The sequence below is a fragment of the Mustelus asterias genome, chromosome 17 (genome assembly GCF_964213995.1).
Source record: "Mustelus asterias chromosome 17, sMusAst1.hap1.1, whole genome shotgun sequence".
NCBI classification, from domain to species: domain Eukaryota; kingdom Metazoa; phylum Chordata; class Chondrichthyes; order Carcharhiniformes; family Triakidae; genus Mustelus; species Mustelus asterias.
In genome coordinates this window covers 74,830,277-74,849,489 of record NC_135817.1, presented here as the reverse complement: position 1 = coordinate 74,849,489, position 19,213 = coordinate 74,830,277, and the positions used below count along the sequence as shown (strand labels likewise).

General features: G+C 43.2%; 1 protein-coding gene across 1 annotated transcript in view; it reads left to right on the top strand.

The window, feature by feature from the left end:
- Nucleotides 1-19,213, top strand: part of gtf2e1 (general transcription factor IIE, polypeptide 1, alpha) — a 69,930-nt gene that overhangs the window by 39,726 nt on the left and 10,991 nt on the right. The window contains exon 4 of the mRNA XM_078232992.1: nt 13,884-14,085. Coding sequence (XP_078089118.1) covers nt 13,884-14,085 — 202 coding nt within the window. The remainder of the gene's footprint in view (nt 1-13,883; nt 14,086-19,213) is intronic.

Below are 19,213 nucleotides of genomic sequence, written 5' to 3'. Positions count from 1 at the left end.
CTTTTCATCAAAGAAGCAGAGCCAGAGCATGATGGGCTAAGTCCCATGTCCTGGTCACCAAAGAAGGGGAGGGAACTGGGGTTGAGCTCAGGAGTTGGCTTTAACTAACGCCAACCTGGTGTTCACCTCTGGTGGCACACTCCAAGCTGACCTCAGTAGAACTCATACAAAAGTAGGGTCAAAAGCAGGTTGCCTTTCAGCCTGGGTCTTCCTCCTCTCCCTGTGTGGTCTTAGAAATCTTAGGAAGAAATCTTAGAAACCCTACAGCACAGAAAGAGGCCATTCGGCCCATCGAGTCTGCACCGACCACAATCCCACCCAGGCCCTACCCCCATATCCCTACATATTTACCCACTAATCCCTCTAACCTACGCATCCCAGGACACGAAGGGTAATTTTAGCATGGCCAATCAACCTAACCCGCACATCTTTGGACTGTGGTGTATGGACAGAATTTTGGGGAGGGGTTGTATGTTATGTGTGCCTATGTCCATTTGGAAGAGGGGTGGTGTTGCCCAAGCCTCCAAACGTACGAACCCCCGATGATTAACTATGTGCTTACACCCCCATTCCCCCCCCCCCCCCCCCCCCACTTTTCCCAGACTTTGGCCTAGGGAGTTCATAACAAAGCTCATTAGCAGAATAACTTTGAAAATTCAACACCATCCAAAGTTGAAGTTTATCTTAAAACCAGAAATCTGGTAAATTTATGTTAGTCTTTCCAGCCATGCAATTTCCAAATGTAGTTTCCTTCTCAAGTCAAAATTACTTCAATTTGATTTTCTATTGTGTAAATGCCTTTGCAGATGTTGTTTTAATTGCTTAATTCTGGTTGATTTGACCTTGTTTAAAAAGTAAAATGGGAAACACTGCTTCTAAATTTAAAATATGCAGAATGTTGGAATTTGCATTTAAAGATTTGTGAGTGTAATATCATAAGTGGGAGCAGGAATAAGCCATTTGGCCCATTGAACCTGTTCTGCCATTCACTGCGATCGTAGCAGATCTGATTGTGACCTTAAACAAACCTTGTAAATCTGAAATGTATGAGGGAAGTCAAATTAATCTTTTCATTATTACATTGATCTATCCCACACGGTGCTATTAATCTTTGAGTAACGCTATTAATCTTTTTGCATAGAAATCACTTATGACACAATTAAATTGAAGTAAATATAATTATGTAGATTTCATTTTGTTGAAGAAACTACTTGGAAAAGGATGAAACTACTATTACATACATATTTCTAACAGGCATTCATTATTCTCATTTTTGCCTATGTCTTTGCCTACTTCATGCAGGATTTTCAAATCTAGTTTGTTACAAGGGATTCTCGCAGCCTCGGGGCCATTTGCCCCATCGTATGGAACAAAGAACAATACAGCACAGGAACAGGCCCTTCGGCCCTCCAAGCCCACGCCGCTCCCTGGTCCAAACTAGACCATTCTTTTGTATCCCTCCATTCCCACTCCGTTCATGTGGCTATCTAGATAAGTCTTAAAGGTTCCCAGTGTGTCTGCCTCCACCACCTTGCCCGGCAGTGCATTCCAGGCCCCCACCACCCTCTGTGTAAAATACGTCCTTCTGATATCAGTGTTAAACCTCCCCCCCTCACCTTGAACCTATGACCCCTCGTGAACGTCACCACCGATCTGGGAAAAAGCTTCCCACCGTTCACCCTATCTATGCCTTCCATAATTTTATACACCTCTATTAGGTCACCCCTCATCCTCCGTCTTTCCAGTGAGAACAACCCCAGTTTACCCAATCTCTCCTCATCACTAAGCCCTTCCATACCTGGTAAACCTCCTCTGCACTCTCTCTAAAGCTTCCACGTCCTTCTGGTAGTGTGGCGACCAGAACTGAGCACAGTATTCCAAATGCGGCCGAACCAACGTTCTATACAACTGCAACATCAGACCCCAACTTTTATACTCTATGCCCCGTCCTATAAAGGCAAGCATGCCATATGCCTTCTTCACTACCTTCTCCACCTGTGGCGTCACCTTCAAGGATCTGTGGACTTGCACACCCAGGTCCCTCTGCGTATCTACACTCTTTATGGTTCTGCCATTTATCGTATAGCTCCCTCCTACGTTAGTTCTACCAAAATGCATCACTTCACATTTATCTGTATTGAACTCCATCTGCCATTTCTTTGCCCAAATTTCCAGCCTATCTATATCCTTCTGTAACCTCTGACAATGTTCCTCACTATCTGCAAGTCCAGCCATTTTCGTGTCGTCCGCAAACTTACTGATCACCCAGTTACACCTTCTTCCAGATCGTTTATATAAATCACAAACAGCAGAGGTCCCAATACAGAGCCCTGCGGAACACCACTAGTCACAGGCATCCAGCCAGAAAAAGACCCTTCCACTACCACCCTCTGTCTTCTGTGACCAAGCCAGTTCTCCACCCATCTAGCCACCTCCCCCTTTATCCCATGAGGTCCAACCTTTTGCACCAACCTACCATGAGGGACTTTGTCAAACGCTTTACTAAAATCCATATAGACGACATCCACGGCCCTTCCCTCGTCAACCATTCTAGTCACTTCTTCAAAAAACTCCACCAGGTTAGTGAGGCAGGAACTCCCTCTCACAAAACCATGCTGACTATCGTTAATGAGTTTATTCCTTTCTAAATGCGCATACATCCTATCTCTAAGAATCCTCTCCAACAACTTCCCGACCACGGACGTCAAGCTCACCGGCCTATAATTTCCCAGGTTCTCCTTCCTACCCTTCTTAAATAACGGGACCACATTAGCTATCCTCCAATCCTCTGGGACCTCACCCGTGTCCAGTGACGAGACAAAGATTTGCGTCAGAGGCCCAGCAATAGTACTTACTGGAATGTTTGATTCAATTCACTGTTGTCACCCTGGAGATCCTGGTGTTATATTATCCACGTGGAGGGTGCCCTGTAAATGAGTGCTAATTGCAAAGACGCAGTTATGTGTTGGCCCACCCATGTTGCACAAAAAGATACCCGTTGCATGATGCAAAAAGTATAAAACTCCTTGAGTGCATATTTATTAATTCTCCATGTTGATACAAGATGTCTTCCGCATTAGTGCAGTAGGATGAGTTATTTTGATTACTGATTGTGTTCATGGTTCTAAAAGTCAATTCTCACCTGTTGAAGAGTGTTAACATAAAGTCTAGGATGACTGGCTAAAATATCCAGGAAGATGTCAACCTTATGGGAGTCTTACGGCACAGGAAGAGACAACTCAGTCCATTCTACCAATGCTATCTAATTAGTTCCATTCCTCTGTTCTTTCCCCATTGCCAAGCAATTTATTTTCCTTCAGCATTTGTCCAATTCCTTTTTTGAAGTTACTGCTGAATCTGCTAACACTATCTTTTCAGGCAGTGCTTCCCAGATCATCAGATCTCGCTCCACAACACATTTTTGTTCTCTCACCTGTAGATCTTGAAAATTGCCTTAAATCTGTGTCCTCTAGTTGCTGACCAATGGAAACAGTGATTCCTTCATTAAATCTCCTCTCAACCTTCTCTGCTCTAAGGTGAACAATCCCAGTTTTTTAAATTATTGCCTCGCTAAAATGAATTGGATTTAGTTCCCAGTATTGTCTTAATAAAATGTGAAGCCTCAAGCTATAGTAATTTACAACCAGCAGCAGCAAGATAATGTTGTAGAATATGCAATTAGTGATAAACGCTTTTTGTTTTCTCTGCACAAAATTAATCAAAAAAAATCATTGTTTAACCCTGCCTAACAAGATGCATTCTCCTGCCTTCCAGTTATATGCCCACGTAGCATTGAGATTTGTAGAGATATTAGATAATACTATACACTTGATTGCAAGTATAGAACTATGTATAATTCAAGGTAACTTTTATGTTAATGATAAATTTCAATACAGTGATATTGTTCTGGATGTCTTTTATATTCTGTTGTACTGAAATGCAAAATTAACTGCAGTGGATTTAATGTAAATGTTGTTACGGTTTACTGGAGAAACTAGTCACTATATATTGCAATTCTAGAACTTAGAATTCAATATCAACCCTGGAGTATAGTATGCAAAGAGTGGAGATTTGTTAGAGTCCTTAAACTCAGATCTCTGAATTAATTTCAAGAGTAAAATTATAAATTTGAAAAGTGATTTTGTCCTCCTCCTGTCAAATATGACTACAATCATGGTGGGTTTATCTTTCTTTCCTAAAACCTCTCTGTAGTAAATGGCCATCACTCATGCTGTGAAGAGGCTTATCACAGCCCAGCTATGCTGCCATCAGGATGCTTTTAACAACATGACTAAGCTTTCAATTTTCCTCTTGACCTCCTATTTGCAAAAGGCGTGCTAAGTGCAGGAAAGAGTTAATGGCTCCCACTCCTGCCATTGTAAAAGGACCATGTAATTTATTCCATTCCTCTTGCTGAAAGTAGACAAATATCTTTCCCTTGTCGTGACAGATGGAAACAAATGACAACCTCAGAATTGAGCCCTTGCATCTAATTGGTCGGCAGGTGCTTGACTGTGGGTGCCAACAAGCTGCCAAATAATTGCGTTTTTTTAAAGCTGCACCGAAAATGTAAGGTTTCCCGTTCAATCCAGAGACACATGATAGGCCAATGTTAGATCATTTGTTACTTGCTCTGTGTGTGTGTGTGTGTGCTGTATAGAGTAAATAAATTTGGAAGGTGATAAAACATTATTCCCCTGTTGCTGATGTGACAGACATTCTGCATTTAGAAATTGCTTATTTATCTGCTCTTGCTCCGCAGTCACAATAGACCAGTAACATCTAATTCTCTTCTTGAGCTGATCTCATTGATTGCAGTAAAATTTCCTTACCATTCACAAGTCTTTGAAACTGCAGCAGGGCTCAGCTGAAATGCTTAGGGATGAACACCCGTGTGATGTAGATGCTTTGAGATGTAGAATTTATTGAAGGAATTGTTATCTTGCTTTGCTTACAGTGCACTGGAATTATTTTGTTTATATTAACTCAAATGTTTCATTATTTGGAATTAAATGTTACGGAGCAGACCTTTCATTGCTTGTGCCGAAAATCCCTATTTGTAATTAAACATGGCAGCCTTTCTAAAGCATAGCCTACAGACTGAATATGTTTTTTGTTTCTCTGCCCCCCCCACCTTTGCCAAACAGTAAATACATTGTTGTGCACAGAAAAATGACACTTGTACATACATTTTATTTACACTTATAGTGGAATTCCATTCAGATTATATAGAACTTGTATAAATTCAATTTCTCTCATGTTTACACTATATTTTAGCACTGAATTGGCACAGTTGTTGTGCTGTATCAAAACTATATCTTGCTGTGCTGCAGTGCACCTCAAGTAAGAAAGCAGAAATTCAAATCTTCAGAGCTGTGAGATTTTAAATAGCTTTTCTTTCAACTTTGTCAGATTTCTCTCAAGAAAGTGAATTATTAATTGAGGCATACGGACTTTCATTGGAAAGTGATCCTAGCAATATCAAATTTCCTCTATCTATAGCCACCTTCCTTTCATTTGAGTGGAGCTGAAATGATGATTAGGAATTGTGTTAAGCAAGTCAAAAACTAGAGTCATTAAATAGTTAGTAATTTGTAATGCCATTGGCATCTCCAAGCACAGTTGACTGGTTTTCTTATTTCTTACAGGGCGGTGCTCAAACAAACTTTAACATCACAGTAATCAAACTGCTCATCTGTCACGTATAACTTCATTACTTTCTACTGTGAAAACTTAAAAAGGTAGCTTGAAACCAGATGTGTAGAACCTAGCCATATGGACAGGATTATATCTCCAGTTAGATCTTAATACTTTCCTGGAAGTATGGTCGCACATTGTAGACCACTCATAGAAGCTGACCACAAAGGTGAAGCCATCATCTTTGGTCCCTAGCCACTAACTCCATCTCTCTCCCTGACGATAGTCTGAAGCAGAAACAGTCTGTCTGCAACCTTGATCTGATATCTTACCTCAACATGAGCTTCTGACCGCATTATGTGCACCATTATTAAGATCCTTTTCCCCTTCTATCATTTTATTTGACCTAACCCAGTCTCGGCTTATCTGCTGCTGAAACCTTCATCCATGTCTTCATTATCTCTTGCGTTGTCCAGTCTGACAAACTCCAGACAGGCCTGATGACAGGCCATCACCCCTGCACTCACCAATCGACATTGGTTCCGATTAAACAACGTCCAGATTTTAAAATTCTCAAGTTTATTTTGAAATTTATTTGTGGCCTTGCCCCTTTCTATCATTGTAATCTCATCCAGCCCTACAACCCTGCAAGATATCTGCCTCTTGTACATACCCGATTTTAATCATTCCAATGTTGGCAGCCATGGCTTTAGCTTCCGAGGCTCCACAATCTGAAATTGCCTCCCTAAACTGTTCCATGCTCTTCCTCTCTTTCTTCCTTTCAGACTCTCTTAACCTCAATTTCTTTGACCCATAAGTCCTTATGCAATGGGATATCAATTTTGTTTGATAATACCTTGAAACGTTTTGCTAATTTAAAGGGGCTATTTAAATACAAATGACTGCTGTTGTCATTGTGATGCAAACTGCCAGAGGATTCCAAATACATTGAGCATCATCTAATGATAGCATGTTCAGAGACTTATAGAATCGCAGAACCCAACGGTGCCGAAGGAGGCCATTCAGCCCATCGAGTCTGCACCGACCACAATCCCACCCAGGCCCTATCCCCACAACCTCGTGCATTTATCCCAGTTTGTCCCTCTTGAGACTAAGGGGCAATTTAGCATGGCCAATCCACCTAGCCTGCACACCTTTGGACTATGTGAGGAAACCAGAGCACCTGGAGGAAACCAACTCAGACACGGGACGAACGTGCAAACTCCACATAGACAGTGACCCAAGCCGGGAATTGAACCCGGGTCCCTGGCGCTGTGAGGCAGCAGTGCTTGCCACCGTGCTGCCCCTGATGGTAATGCTGTATTGAGTTTGCCTATGTGGAGTTTTACTCTTGAAAGTTATTAAGCCATTACAGAATGAGCTTTCATATAGCATTTGGAATGATGGAAGGAGTTGAAATTTCAATAATATGTCAGCTTTATAATAGAAAATAAAGGGTGTCTATCAATGGTAACATTTTTGATTGAACCAGCCTGCTCACAACTTTGATGTCATATTTGACCCTGAGCCTTTATCCTCTCCATCGCTAAGATTCTACACCCATCACCTGCCTCAGTCTGTCTAATGCTGAAACCTCATCCCTGCCTTTGTTACTTCCAGTATTGACTATGCCAATACTCTCCTGGCTGGTCTACCATCCTTCAGCCTTCATAAACTTGAACCCATTCAAAACTTGACTGCCTCTGTCCTAACTCATACCAAGTTCAGTTCTTCCATACCCCTGTGCTTCCTGACCTACGTTGGCTGTTGGTGCTGCTTCAACTGTTTCAATGGCCTTGACTCTACCTCTATAGTCTCTTCAGGTCTACAACCCACCAAAAAATCTATACCTCTCCAACTCTGGCTTCTTGTGAATTCCTATTATACCGACCGGGACATGATCTGCAAACTTGCAGATGATGTATTAAGATCTGCAAGAGTGTTAGAACTGTAGTCCATGCTGGTTGACTTCAGGTTGAGCATGTTGGGCGTTTGGGCTCATGACTGGGAATGATTTTTAGTTTGGCGAAGTGCAGTGTTCTGCAAGTAGACAGAATAATTGCTGAACATACAAACACCAATCAGTGAACGACACTAAAGAAAATGGATAAAGAAAAGAGCTGGGCATTCTAGTGCATACATTTCTAAAGGTACATAATCAGTGCTGTGAAGCATTGTTTACAGTGAATAGGGTTTTGAGTTGCATTCATAGGACAGTTGATAATACAGAAACATAGAAAATAAAAGCAGGAGTAGACCATTTGGCCCTTCAAACCTGCTCCCATCATTCATTTTGATCATGGCTGATCATCAAAATCCTGATCCTACTTTCTCCCCCATATCCTTTTCATCCCTTTAGCCCAAGAGCTATATCTAATTTATTCTTGAAATATATCATTCTGCCCTTGTACAGTCAGGCCTCAATGGAATGCTGAATCAAGTCTCAGAAGGTGGGTGATGTGAAGAGTGTTGAGCAGCAGTTCCCAAACTTGCGGGATGAGCAATTGGGGATGATGAGCTTGGAGCCAGCAATGGCAGCTGTGGAGTGGAAACTCAGATTTGACATTCCTGAGATTGCCAAAAAGCCCCTTTAACTTTTTTTGACTATGAGTGTGGCTTAATCCAGTGAGTTGAAGCCCGATCGCTTACAAAATGTAGGTGCCTTAGATGTCTTTTGTCCCTGTATCCCTAATGTTTGAACTCTCCCCCACCCCCATGCAATTTTCACTCTGGGGTCGCACCAAGTGTGAAGCATTAAAATGGGGTCACAGCAGAAATCATGAAGTAGTGGTGTAGAGGAGAACCAGGAGGCTAATTGTTGTCATTCAAGAAGGGTGGCATGCAGGGGACCGCTGGTGAGGAAGTACACAGATGTAATGTTTATTTATTAGTCACAAGTAGGCTTGCATTAACAGTGCAATGAAGTTACTGTGAAATTCCCCTAGTCGCCACACTCCGGCGCCCGTCTGGGTCAATGCACCCTAACCAGCACGTCTTTCAGACCGTGGGAGGAAACCGGAGCACCCGGAGGAAATCCACGCAGACACGGGGAGAGCGTGCAGACTCCGCACAGACAGTGATCCAAGCCAGGAATCGAACCTGGGTTCCTGGCGCTGTGAGGCAGCAGTGCTGAATGCACTCAGGCCTGCCTACCCCCTTCTATCACTGTCATTGAGCATTTTGTCTCCATCTTGGTAGAGGACATTGCACACAAAAAAGATTGAGTATCTCACCCAGTGGCACTGCAATTTCAGCTCACATGTTTGATGCACCCTTTAGGGTGGGTAGACCTTCAGATATATGAATGTAACAACAACCATGCCAAACCCAGGAACTTGCCACAGCACCTATAAAATATTCCACAGTAATTCTACAAACTCTGCAATGCCCAAAGTTGGCCTAAATCAGCTTAGCTGCTAGTTGGGCGCCTGACCTTTTAAATAACATTAATGAGGGTTCCCTCTTGCAACTGAACACGTTTTTTGGTGAGTGGCAAGTGAGTACATTCTGAGAGACTGATGAAGGGCTGTATTGGAGTTCTCAAAGTGTGGTGTGCAGGATAGTCCAAAATTGGCCATGGCACTGTAAATCAATGACTTCAATGTCCTACTACCGAATAGGCTAGAACCCTCAGCCCACCACTTGTCTAATGTCACACAACCAGACCAATTCACACTCTGTAGCATGAGCGTGAGCGACATCGATTATAGTTTGATAAGCAAATTTCATGGTACTGTTGCAACACACAACTGCAAGATAGGATTTTCAACATTTGTGGGGCTGAAAACCAGAAAGAGGAACTGGCTGAAAAGAGCCCGACGTGAGACTAAAGCTCTCCAACTTGGAATCGGGCATCATCCCATCAAAAACAGTGGTTAGCACTGCTGCCTCACAGCGCCAGGAACCCAGGTTCGATTCCTGGCTTGGGTCACTGTCTGTGTGGAGTTTGCACGCTCTCCCCATGTCTGCATCAGTTTCCTCTGGGTGCTCCAGTTTCCTCCCACATTCTGAAAGACGTGCTGGTTAGGTGCATTGACCCGAACAGACGCCGGAGTGTTGGCGACTGGGGGAATTTCATATTCTCCCCATTAATTGTGATGATTTGTTTTGTGGTGGGGCTGCTAAGTGGTCCTTGGATCTTTTGCCCTGCCTAAGTGGTGCATGGCAAAACGTTTGCGAACCACTGATGTCAGGCACTGTGGTGGTAACCCTTTGAGGTTTGCTGAATAAATACACTAAAAATAATGTAATCAAAGTGTTGCCAAATCCAAGCCTGGTATGTTCGTTAGTCAAAGTTGCTGGTCGTGATTTAGTGTTGCACCGATTTGGCTATATTACTGGATAAATCCTGAATGTATAAGCGTATTTCATTGTGTGAGATGATAGATACTTCAGAGTCCTATTGTAGACAGAAATGCTGTTAAAGTTGCAGCTTAACGCAGCTTTAATCTTTATGCCGAGACTCTCCAGATGGGAAAGATGCAGGATCCTCGGCAGTCTGGGTTGCATGTCTTGGGGTTGGTGCCATCTGTTTTCCGTCCCTCTCACTTTGTTATGCACATGAGAAGGACTGATGCTTTCATTCCTGCAGAGAGCAGCATCAAGGGGAGCTCTAGTACGTGCAGTGTCTTCGTTTGACAAATCCTGGCTCTGTCCTAAAATAATCGAAAGACAGATGGCAAAGTGTATAATTCACATCCTGACACAGTAACGTGACCTGCTATCTGCTGGTCTGAAGTAGGATTGGTGTTATGCATTCTAAAAGCTTTAAAAGGTTGATGGAGAAAACTATTCTGCTTTTCCCCCACTTAATTGAAAGCCATTTTCAGTTTTCACCATGTATGTAAGGTTTCTGTTCTGCATTGTAATTTTACTCCACTTTGTGTCATTATACAGGAAGTTGGTATTTTGTTCTATCTGTGTTCCATCTATCAAGGTACAACATGGGCGGCACGGTAGCACAGTGGTTAGCACTGTTGCTTCACAGCTCCAGGGTCCCGGGTTCGATTCCTGGCTCGGGTCACTGTCTGTGTGGAGTTTGCACATTCTCCTCGTGTCTGCGTGGGTTTCCTCCGGGTGCTCCGGTTTCCTCCCACAGTCCAAAGATGTGCGGGTTAGGTTGATTGGCCAGGTTAAAAAAATTGCCCCTTAGAGTCCTGGGATACGTAGGTTAGAGGGATTAGCGGGTAAAATATGTGGGGGTAGGGCCTGGGTGGGATTGTGGTCGGTGCAGACTCGATGGGCCGAATGGCCTTCTTCTGCACTGTAGGGTTTCTATCTTTCTATCTTCTATCTAACATACACGGCGGCAATGGATGAATTTGCCCTTTAAAGCCCCCAAAAAGCCTTGGAAAATTTAATGATTGGGATGACCAGTGAAAGAAAGGTTACTCTGTGGAACTGAAGGAATTTGTGTGGGGAGCTACTCCTCCAACCACAGGCTGCTTCTCTTCCACGTTTATGCTCGTGAGCCTATCAGCAGCAAACATGGCAGAGAAACAGCTTGTAATTGGAGGAGCAGTGGGAAGGTGAGTGACGGTACATCAGCCTGAGCGCTGGAATAGTGGCAGGTAGAGGGGCTGTGAGCGAGAGGCTGAGAATAGGAGCGAACAGTTTCAAACCTCTTGTCAAAGGAATACTCGGGTAACTTGGAACCAGGAAAACTTGAAGTTACTGAGATAATGAATTTCTTGCAAATTAATGTGAGATCTCTAAGGGTGCATATGTTCATAAGCATAAGCCATTGTGTAGGGAAAAATGTAGTGAGTGCTTTGTAATGAATACTCTGTTAATTGGATATTGGAATACTGAAGATAAAGATGTGCATTTATTACATCTCAAAGGTTTCACATACTGAGAGTTACTTGAGGTGCAGTTTTGAGAAAGGGTCGTCTGGACTTGAAATGTCAGGTCTTCTCTCTCCTTACAGATGCTGCCAGACCTGCTGAGATTTTCCAGCATTTTCTCTTTTGGCTTCAACTTAATTTTTATTGTGCTTTTTCGAAGTGTAGTCAGTATTATAATGAAGGACATGTAATGAGATGAATGATCAACTGGGGATCTGGGACTAGGGAGCAAAGTCCGAACCAGATCTTTCAAAATAACATTAGGAAACACTTCTCGGCCTTTTGGCTAAGATCAAGCCCAAGATGGGGTGCGATGCCTTTTACTTGTCTGCTTGGATCTTGTATGTCTCTCTTTTGGGGATCATGAATTGGTTTCAGTTTGACTTTGAATTGTTATTTGGAGCAAGCAACGAGATGGATTCTGGCTTGCCCAGTACACTCTGCGCATTGGCTTTGTAACTTTAAGAATGGAGTTTTTTTTAAAAAATTAAAAATGGAATTAGGAAACACTTCTACATGCAAAAATGGATAAAAGTTTGGAGGTCTCTTTCACAAAGACCAATTGATGCTCGATCAATATCAATGCTCGATCCATTATTAAATTTAAATCTGAGGTTGAGATCTGAGATGCAGTAAAAAGGGTAGTGGTGACCTGGTTAAAAGCTTCCAGCTTTGTGCAAATTTGATGAAAATGCATCACCAGTCTGTAGAAAGCGTGTTTAGGATGATGACTTTTGTGTGTCTCAGTTTGTGCCAATTATTTTGAAAAAAACTTGTTGTCAACTTAAGCCTGTTGTGCAAACTTGGGTACTGTGGTGTCTAGGAAATTCATGCTTTCCTTGGGTGTTGTGGTTTATATTTAATGGAGGGTGTTGATTATCGATGATACTGATACATTCTTCTGATTCTGCTTTTGTTCTAAGAGTTCAAATATCACAGTCCCTTTTGTGTTTCATCATATTCTTTATCGCTCTCCTCATCAAAGGAACTCTGGCTTTGTTTCCCCTTTTTGCTCTTGTTTGAATGTACTTAGCCTGTACCTGAAGTATCTCCTCAAAGATCATCCATTGTTTCATTACAGTTTCTGCTGTCAGTCTTTGTTCCATTTACCTTGGTTAGACCCCTTCTTGTCCCATGGAAATTGGTCCTCTTCTAATTTAGATGTTCTATTTTGGATTGTTCCTTGCCCTTCTGCATTACCAGTCTAAACCTTATGATACAATGATCATTCTTACCCAAGTGTTCATCCACTTGGCCTATCTCATTGCCCAGCAACAAATCCAGCAAAGCTTCCTTTCTAGATGCTCTGAAAACATAATGGTCAAGGAAAGGTTTGTAACCACACTTCATAAATCCCTTGCCCTTTACTCTAACACTAGCCCAATTAATGTTTTGGTCCCCCAAAATCACCACCTTTTTGCTTCTCAGCCTGAACTAAATGAGTTATCCAGTGCCTTCCCTCCTTTGTCAGTACTGCCACTCCACCTCCCTTTTCCCTTCCCTAATCTTTTCTGAACGCTATATATCCTTGAAAATTAAGCTTCATGCCCATACCATTTTTAAGCCCCAACAACACATTCCCACACAACTCTTTGTGCTTGTATCTCATCAAATTTACTCACTACATTTTGTGAATTTACACACATGTATCGTAAACCTGTTTTTATTCCTCAGAGTCAGTAATTCTTGGTCTGCTCCTAGTCCAATGTAAGAAGTCTCACAACACCAGGTTAAAGTCCAACAGGTTTATTTGGTAGCAAATACCATAAGCTTTCGGAGCAATGCTCCTTCGTCAGATGGAGTGGTCTCTGTTCTCAAACAGGGCACAGACACAGAAATCAAATTACAGAATACTGATTAGAATGCAAATCTCTACAGCCAGCCAGGTCTTAAATGTACAGACAATGTGGGTGGAGGGAGCATTCAGCACAGGTTAAAGAGATGTGTATTGTCTCCAGACAGTACAGCTTGTGAAATTGTGCAAGTCCAGGAGGCAAGCTGTCCTAGTCCAATGAACATGGTTCATCTCCGATTGTTCTTTTGAAAAAAAGAGCCGTTTTTACTATGTTGGTTTCCAAAAGAAAAGCCACTCCTGTAGCTCCCCCTTAACCCCCCTGCCTGCCCCCCCCCCCCCCCCCCCCGCCCCCCCATGGCTGCTTTCTTGGTGTCATGTGAGTTTTGCCTCCCATTTACCCACAATCTCATGTTCTCACAATCGTTTTGATCTGTTAGAAGTGCCACTGAGATCTACTGTATTTCATTGATGAACTTAAACCTAATTATCACGCAGTATAAACAGCTGGTACAGAAATCTTGGAGTAAGATTTGTGATAATTCATTGACGACATGGCATTCATACTGTGGTGAATGTTAATAGAAAATTCCTTTCTGTCCTTGCAGGAACATTCCGATGCACCTTCTGTCACACTGAGGTGGAAGAAGATGAATCTGCGTTACCAAAGAAAGATGCCAGAACACTGTTGGCAAGATTTAATGAACAGATTGAACCAATCTATGCTCTATTGCGAGAAACTGAAGATGTTAATTTGGCCTATGAAATTTTAGAGCCAGAACCAACAGAAATTCCATCGCTTAGGGCAAGGTTAGCTTGTGTTCTAAATGTTTTGTTTTATATTTTATAAGGGCCTAAAAAACACTTACTATGTCATTAGTAATCTGTGCTTGTAAAAGGTGAACTTCAGGCAGCTTTTGCTTCACTTGTGAAGAATGTACTTTGGGCTTATCTCCCCAATTGGAATTTACTTAAAATTTCAGTATAAACTTGAATCCTACTCACAGCACAGTGTATGAAACCCATAAGGTGAAAATGGCAAAAAGAAATTCAGCTCAGTTTTATATGTAGGACTTTTGATTTGATTTATTATTGTCACATGTATTGGCTTACAGTGAAAAATATTGTTTCTTGCAAGCTATGCAGACAAAACCTACCTTTCATAGAGTACACGGTGGCACAGTGGTTAGCACTGCTGCCTCACAGCGCCAGGGACCTAGGTTCGATTTCTAGCCTGGGTCACTGTCTGTGTGGAGTTTGCACATTCTCCCTGTGTCTGCATGGATTTCCTCCTGGCGCTCTGGTTTCCTCCCACAGTCCAAAGATGTGCAAGTTAGGTGGATTGGTTATGTTAAATTGCCCCTTAGTGTCAGGGGGACTAGCTAAGGTAAATGCATGGGTTTATGAGGATAGGGCCTGGGTGGGATTGTGGTCGGTGCAGACTCGGAGTCTGTGGTCGGTGGAAGATCAGAAGGATCTTGGGGTCCGAGTTCATAGGACGCTCAAAGCAGCTGTGCAGGTTGAGGCTGTGGTTAAGAAGGCGTATGGTGTACTGGGCTTCATCAATCGAGGAATTGAGTTTAGGAGTCGTGAGATAATGTTGCAGCTATGTAGGACCCTCGTCAGACCCCACTTGGAGTACTGTGCTCAGTTCTGGTCGCCTCATTACAGGAAGGATGTGGAAGCCATAGAAAGGGTGCAGAGGAGATTTACAAGGATGTTGCCTGGGTTGGGGGGCATGCCTTATGAGGATAGGTTGAGTGAGCTCGGCCTTTTCTCCTTGGAGAGATGAAGGATGAGGGGTGACCTGATAGAGGTGTATAAGATGTTGAGAGGTATTGTTCGAGTGGACAATCAGAGGCTTTTTCCTAGGGCTGAAATGGTTGCCACAAGAGGGCACAGGTTTAAGGTGCTGGGGAGTAGGTACAGAGGAGATGTCAGGGGTAAGTTTTTCACTCAGCGCATGGTGGGTGCGTGGAATGGGCTGCCAGCAACGGTGGTGGAGGTGGATTCGATAAGGTCTTTTAAGAGACTTTTAGATACGTACATGGAACTTAGTAAGATAGAGGGTTATAGGTAAGCCTAGTAATCGCTAAGGTGGGGACATGTTCAGCACAACTTTGTGGGCTGAAGGGCCTGCATTGTACTGTAGTTTTTCTATGTTTCTATGACTCGATGGGCCGAATGGCCTCCTGCACTGTAGAGATTCTATGATTTCTGTGTTACATAGGGAAGAAAGAAAGGAGAGGGTACAGAATGTAATGTTACAGTCATAGCAAGGGTGTAGAGAAAGATCAACTTAATATAAGGTAGGGCCATTCAAAAGTCTGATGGCAGCAGGCAAGAAGCTGTTCTCGAGTCGGTTGGTACGTGATCTCAGATTTTTGTATCTTTTTTCCGATGGAAGAAGGTGGAAGAGAAAATGTCAGGTGTGCATGGGGTCCTTAATTATGCCGGCTGCTTTTCTGAGGAAGCGGGAAGTGTAGACAGAGTCAATGGATGGGAGGTTGGCTGTTATCATCATCCTTGTTTTGGTGTTTCTTTTTGAATTAGTAATGTGTTCATTTCTCATTTGAATATTTTAGTATGTTCATAGCAGTAGGTCGAAATTGTCTTTTATTTTCTAAGTCTTTAATTTTAAAACATTTTTATGGGGGCTTGTGTCTATTCACTTTAATTAGGTTTCTTGTGCATTCAAATCCCATTCTAGGGCTTAAGTCTGAAAGACGTGTTGGTTAGGTGCATTGGCCACACTAAATACTCCCTCAGTATTTCCAAACAGGCGTCGGAGTGTGGTGACTGGGGGATTTTCACAATAACTTCATTGCAGTGTTAATGTAAGCCTACTTGTGGCTAATAAATAAACTAACTTACTTAAAAATCAATGCTAACAATCCAACATAGTGCTGAGGGAATGCTGCACTACTAGAGGTGCTGCTTTTCAGTTGAGATATTAAACCGAGACTCCATCTGCTACTTTGGTGTAAAAGATCCCATGGCATTATTTCAAATAAGAGCAGGGGAGTTATCTCTAGTGTCCTGACCAATATGTATCCCTCAATTAACATCACAGAAAACAGATTATTTGGTCATTATCACACTGGGAGTTTTCTGAGTACAAATTGGCTGCTGCATTTCCTGCTGTGAATACAATTTGAAGAGTATTTCATTGATAGCGTACAGACCTGCAAGTTATATCTACCCATTCCATGCCTCAGAGTTGTGTAAATAAGGTGCCTTTGAGTTCCTGTTCTTCTCTGTCATCGACTATAAATTAAGAAGTGTGGTCATTATGTGAAATCGAAGTTTTATTAGCATCTGAGCAGATAAGCAGTTTGACTAAGTGCTATAAACAATTAACTTGCATAACTGGGCTATTAATCTATGACACTGAGGGGAATTGACTACAAGAGTGGAGAGGTTATGCTTCAGTTGTCCAGGGCATTCGTGAGACCACATCTGGAGTGCTGTGTGCGTATTAGTCTCCTTGTTTAAGGAAACATGTAAATGTGTTAGAAGCAGTTGAAAGAAGGTGCACTAGACTAATAGCTGGAATGGGTGGGTTGTCTCCTGAGGACAGGTTGGAAACATTAGGTTTATCTACATTGGAGCAGTGATATGCAAGCTAGGCTAGTAAGTGGGTCACACGAGTGACCCTCCTCCATCTCCATGGGTTGTAAGATCGAAATGAGGCTTGTTGACTAACCGTGGCCCTGGGAATAAGATTGAATACCCAAATTACATACAGCACTTTAGTAATTACTTTCACTCTGTGCTTTGCTGAATATTTCATAACGAGTTATAGAAAGTGCTTAATCATTCATCTATTAATAGAACTGTCATCAACTTCAAATAGTAAAAGCAAAATAAATAAATATGCTTCGGAAAGGTTGAATGTTACAGAGAAAGGTTGAATAGGTTAGGACTTTGTTCCCTGGAGTGTAGAAGAATGAGGGGAGATTTGATAGAAGTGTATAAAATTATGATGGGTACAGATAGAGTGAATGCAAGCAGGCTTTTTCCACTGAGGCTAGGGGAGAAAATAACTAGAGGACATGGGTTAAGGGTGAGGGGGGAAAAGTTCAAAGGGAATATTAGGGGGGGGCTTCTTCACGCAGAGAGTGGTGGGAGTGTGGAATGAGCTGCCAGATGAGGTGGTGAATGCGGGCTCACTTTTAACATTTAAGAAAAACTTGGACAGGTACATGGGTGAGAGGGGTGCGGAGGGATATAGTCCAGGTGCAGGTCAGTGGGACGAGGCACAAAAATGGTTCGGCACAGGCAAGAAGGGCCAAAAGGCCTGTTTCTGTGCTGTCATGTTCTATGGAAGCACAGCTCTCTCTGTCAATGTTATTTTAAACTTTTAAGATCTTGAAGGGTATTAACAGGGCGGATGTGGAGAGGAGAATCTAGAACTAGGGGTCACTGTTTAAAATTAAGGAATCACTTTAAGACAGAGATGAGGAGAATTTTTTTCTCTTGAGGGTCAACAGTCTCTGGAACTTGCTTCCTCAAAAGGCACTGGTAGCAGCGTCTCTGAGGTAGAGCTAGGTAGATTCTTGATTAACAAAGGGGCGAAAGGTTATGGGGGGTAGGTGGGAATGAGAGGTTGAAGTTACAGTCAGATCAGCTATGATATTATTGAATGGTGGAGCAGACTGCAGGGGCCGAGTGGCCTAATCCTGCTCCTGGTTCGTATGCAATTAGATGAACTCTGAAATCAACAGCATTTATCAAACCCATGACCACTGGCACTATTTTATTTATGTATGAAGGAGATTCAGGTCCTCTTTTTGAATAAATTAGTTCTGTCACACGGACAGGCTTGCCAAAGGCAAGACCCTGTTTTTAAGGATTCGATGTACCAATTAATTAACAAATTTACTTAGCTCCAACAGACGTGGACACCAGATGTGGCTCCGTCGGTCAAATTGAAGGGTTTATATGCTTAACCCTTTCAAACTGATATTGTTGTACTTGGGATGATGTTACTTGCCACTGTAAATGACTTTGCAAATAAATCATGCCCCTCATGACTGAAATCAGTTACCTTCCAAAGTGATTTGGGTGTGGGCAGTAGAAACCCTACATTTAGCCCAGAAGGATTCGCCCAGAGTGCACTGTCTCTTGGTCTCTTTCTGTGCTGCAATTACTGTATGTAGTTACAGTGCACTCTGGATGAATGGTGGGTGAACAAGTTGTTGGCAGAGAGTGGCCATAAGTCAGAGAGAAAGTGAGAAATCAGAGGGACAGAGCGAGGCTATAAACCAGTCGGAGAAAGTGAGAATTGGAAGGATTGAGCGAGGCCACAAATCATTAAGGGAAAGCTGGTATTGGGAGTGACAGCGAGGCCACAGATCAGTAAGGGAAAGCTAGCAATGGAAGTGACAGGGCAAGGCTATTGATTTATAAGAGAATTCAAAGATTGGGAGGGACAGAATGGAGCTATTGATCTGTAAGAGAAAGTGAATGTGGGGCGGGGGCAGAGCGGTGGGGGCGGAGTGGAGGGTGCGGGCAGGGCAGAGTGGAGGGCGTGGCAGGGCTGAGTGGAGGGTGCGGGCAGGACAGAGTGGAGGGCAGAGTGGAGGGCGCGGCAGGGCTGAGTGGAGGGATAGAGTGGAGGGTGTGAGCAGGACAGAGTGGAGGGTGTGAGCAGGACAGAGTGGAGGGATAGAATGAAGGTTGTGAGCAGGACAGAGTGGAGGGTGTGAGCAGGACAGAGTGGAGGGATAGAATGGAGATTGTGAGCAGGACAGAGTGGAGGGACAGAGTGGAGGGTGTGAGCAGGGCAGAGTGGAGGGTGCGGGCAGGGCAGAGTGGAGGGTGCGGGCAGGGCAGAGTGGAGGGTGCAGGCAGGGCAGAGTGGAGGGTGCAGGCAGGGCAGAGTGGAGGGTGCAGGCAGGGCAGAGTGGAGGGTGCAGGCAGGGCAGAGTGGAGG